At 41.3% G+C, this 3587-nt stretch overlaps 1 protein-coding gene across 1 annotated transcript; it reads left to right on the top strand.

The window, feature by feature from the left end:
- The first annotated feature begins 373 nt into the window (after positions 1-373).
- LOC104436292 (F-box protein At2g39490) lies at positions 374-2194 on the top strand. The gene is made up of 3 exons (XM_010049028.3): positions 374-1338; positions 1425-1583; positions 1717-2194. Exons 1-3 carry the CDS (start codon positions 520-522, stop codon positions 2077-2079), a joined length of 1341 nt encoding a protein of 446 aa, XP_010047330.2. The 5' UTR covers positions 374-519; the 3' UTR covers positions 2080-2194.
- Positions 2195-3587: the final 1393 nt, after the last annotated feature.

Raw genomic sequence — 3587 nt, 5'->3', positions numbered from 1 at the left:
TACCTGTCTTCTTGCTAATGTGGCCGCCTAGAAAGTATTGCTTTCTGGATAAATACTCTATCATATGTTCAGCAACTTCCCAGTGCTTTCCACAAAACCACTTTAAAAACACCAATTGGTTCAATTAGAATCCACGTCGTGTAGATGGAGCATGGAACCATCTATAATTATAATATCCTTCAAAAGTAAAAATACTTTTCAATTTCATTCACGCGCAAGGATGAGTTTGATTTTTCTAGCTCTCCCTCTCTCCTCTTTTCCTTTTCCATCCTTTCGTAAAGTTTGGTAGGGAAGAGTCAAAAGACAACTCAGCAGGAGAAGTGCCCCTATATAAATGCTCCCCAGCTGCTACATAACTTCTAGTTAGCTGGTGGGTGGGTTATTTCATACCTGTCTCTTGTACGTCCACTAGTTCCAAGCTTTATCTTGTCTCCCATAAAAGAAATTGAATCACACTTCTTGTGGTTACAATTCCTTTAAGGATTGCAATTTTCAAGCTCCAGATCAGAGAATTTCGTCATGGCTCAAGAACATGTGGATCTGATCAGCAGTTTGCCGCAAGACATCCTCCATAGGATCAACTCCTTCCTGCCACTCAAAGAGGCAGTGAGAACGAGTCTCCTCTCCACACGGTGGAGATCCCTCTGGTCACCCACCATGGTGAATCACTTTGCCGCAGGCGACAGCCCGATTTCCGCTTTTGATGCGGTTAAAGATTCGTTAGAAGCAGTTGGTGCGCTTTTGGGATCTTACGAGAGCCCGGAGATGCGCAAACTGTGTTTCCAATTCCCTAAGGGTGACGTGACCGTCCTTGCCACGAAGGGAGTTGAAAAAGAGCTCCATCTCAATTTCTTTCACAGCAAAAAGGAGGACAAAAGTTATTACCAAATGAAAGTGGACTTTGGTGATACAACTCTTATCAATATCACCAATTTATCCACCCTAAGGATTCTTCATCTGCGATCGGTCGTCGGTGTCACCGAGGACTTTGCCTCCTCCTTGCTCACAAATTGCCAGCTTCTACAAAGCTTGAGGATTGAGAAGTGCGAAGGACTAAAGAGAATTGGGATTGAGAAGAATGAGAGCCTCAGGAGCTTGATGATTGTGGATTGCATGGACATAGAGAATGTGACTGTTTCAGCTACCGCGTTAAGGTCCTTTGTTTATAAGGGCCTATTGACCCAAATCCACATGAAGAATGCTTTGAATTTGGTTGATGTGGTGCTTGATTTGGAGGGTGCTTTTGGTAACAGTGATTTTGACTGTGAAGAAGTTCTCTCTCTGTTCTCTTCCCTGAAAGAAGTGGAGACTCTCACTACAAGCGGGTGGCTTCTTGAGGTAAACCTATTTCTGGTTCTTATTTTCTTATTAGAGAGCCATTGGCTTCATTTTCTCACGAGTGTGTCCTCGCCATATGTGTACAGTGGTTATGTTCAGCTGGAGTTATCTTTGGAAGGCTAGAATTCCAGCTTAGTAAGTTGAAGCAATTGAGGTGGATTGATTCTTTAATGGACAACGGAAAGCGCGATTCATTGGCTTGTTTCTTGAATATCTGCCCCATCTTGGAAAAGTTGTTCATCACAGTAAGTGTCGCCATCAACCCACCACCTTAAATTTAAACAAGAATAAAATTTTCCAAGCAATTTATCACTCAACCATAACCACATATTTATTTAATTGTACGGCTGAAGATATTTGCATTATATGAATACACAGATTGATCCCAGCAGGAGACGAGTGACCTGTCCCTACTTTCATCAACATTGGCATGAACCTCATCTTTGGATGGAATTTCCCACCGTGAAGTCCAACGTCTCGCTGCTGAAACACTTGACGCTTGTTAAGTTTTTGGGCTTTACTATTAACGGAGAAGATGGGCTGTTATCGTCACTAGTGGATCTTCTCCTAGAAAAGACAATCGTGCTCAAGTCGATGACGGTGAAATCGCAGGAGAACGTCTCTTGGGGAGTCATGAAGGTGCCCGACAAACGCCCAACGCACAAGTGGTGGAATTACAGAAGATGGACAGCCATTTCGGTACCTAGAAGTTTCTGTTTTGCATTGATGGAAGATAGATGAAGTCAAATAGGAAGAGGAAAATTTGAAGTAGCTTTCGGTCCCGTGAATCTGTGTACAGATAGCGTTCTGCTTTAACTTTTACAATTTTCCCTTAATCGAAAAGGTTATAGTAAAACTGGTCATTTCTTAATCAATACCAACTGATCAGGTAAGCTGCTATGTAATTAGCAAGTTGAGCGTAAATAATAAGTGCATAAAAATTAAAATGAAAGTGATCATTTCACAACTAGTATCAAGTGGTGAGGTATACTGCGAATGAATTAGCAAGTTGAGAAAGAGATAATACAAGTGCAGACAGGCAAAATTGCATAAAATTGAGATTGTTGTTTATCATCAATTTATAATCAATTTCATGAATTTAGCAACTTTACTAGAATGGACAGGAAATAGCTGATATTTCAACAAGTACTTGTTGACTTGAGACAATGGACGATGACTGTATCTTACTCTGCACGTTTGTCTCCATCTCTCAACCTACATGGAATAATTCGTTTGATTATGTATCCGAAGATAAAACTAAACGATGCGATGATAAAGTGGAAAAGAGACGGTATGATGTTAATTATTTGTGGGAATGCGTACAACAGTATATTAGCCAATGAAGAATAGTGACATTGCCTGATAAGACGCGAGAATAAAATTTGAACCCCACAAATCTGTAATTGATTCTACACAACACCATTTATCTCAAGTTTGTACTTCATTCCCGTTGTCATAGCAGAACGAACATTGCGGAAAGTTCTATCACACCCATCTTTATGCAAAGACCTGGGGTGACCATGAAAGAAACCAACTTGAGCAGCCGGAGGGACGGTAAAATTCGCCCTGAACTTGAAGACTTTTGCCTTTTTGCGCAATGCAATTGCAAAGAATTGTTCAGAGAGAGGATGGGGGAACTAAGGTCAGGAAACCCGCCTTTGAGCTGCACATAATCTTTTTTTTTTCCTGCGGACATAGCCATTTTGGCGGTGGCAATAGCATGGGCCTGTTAAATTTTCACTAATTTTATCGTGTTCATGGATGTAGATGATCCTCCTTCGTTTTAAAAAGCTTATTAACGATTTGATTATTGATTCTGCTTTTCCTGTTGTGTGAGAGAGAGAGAGAGAGACAGAGACAGAGACAGAGAGACGTAGATGATCCTCCTTCGTTTTAAAAAGCTTATTAACGATTTGATTATTGATTCTGCTTTTCCTGTTGTGAGAGAGAGAGAGAGAGAGAGAGAGAGAGAGAGAGAGGAGGGATGGAGATGGAGTGCCAGCCATGGTGTCGGCGGTGGGCCGTTGCCTTGATGATGGCAGTTGGCAATTGTGACCGTGGATGGCCCATCATGCATCATGAATTACTTCGGGATTGCAAGTTGTTTGCGGATGTCCTCCAATTTTCCTCGGTCATGTCGCCCCTGTATTAATCAATCAAAACCTTTTCTGCTGATTATAGAAAAACGCAGAATAAGAAAGAACGAAAAAGCCAAAAACCCATCGTGAATTAAATCAAATCATGGCCTT

Source organism: Eucalyptus grandis, chromosome 1, assembly GCF_016545825.1.
Source record: "Eucalyptus grandis isolate ANBG69807.140 chromosome 1, ASM1654582v1, whole genome shotgun sequence".
Classification (NCBI taxonomy): Eukaryota; Viridiplantae; Streptophyta; class Magnoliopsida; order Myrtales; family Myrtaceae; genus Eucalyptus; species Eucalyptus grandis.
Note: the sequence above shows the minus strand (reverse complement) of the source record. Positions and strands in the feature narration are given on the sequence as shown.

What these genes read in the sequence shown, in the direction of transcription:
- LOC104436292 (XM_010049028.3), top strand. Translation starts at nt 520, where the DNA reads ATGGCTCAAGAACATGTGGATCTGATCAGCAGTTTGCCGCAAGACATC. An exon ending in CAAGCGGGTGGCTTCTTGAG is followed by an intron (nt 1,339 to 1,424) that starts GTAAACCTATTT and finishes ATATGTGTACAG; the next exon opens with TGGTTATGTTCAGCTGGAGT. An exon ending in TGGAAAAGTTGTTCATCACA is followed by an intron (nt 1,584 to 1,716) that starts GTAAGTGTCGCC and finishes ATGAATACACAG; the next exon opens with ATTGATCCCAGCAGGAGACG.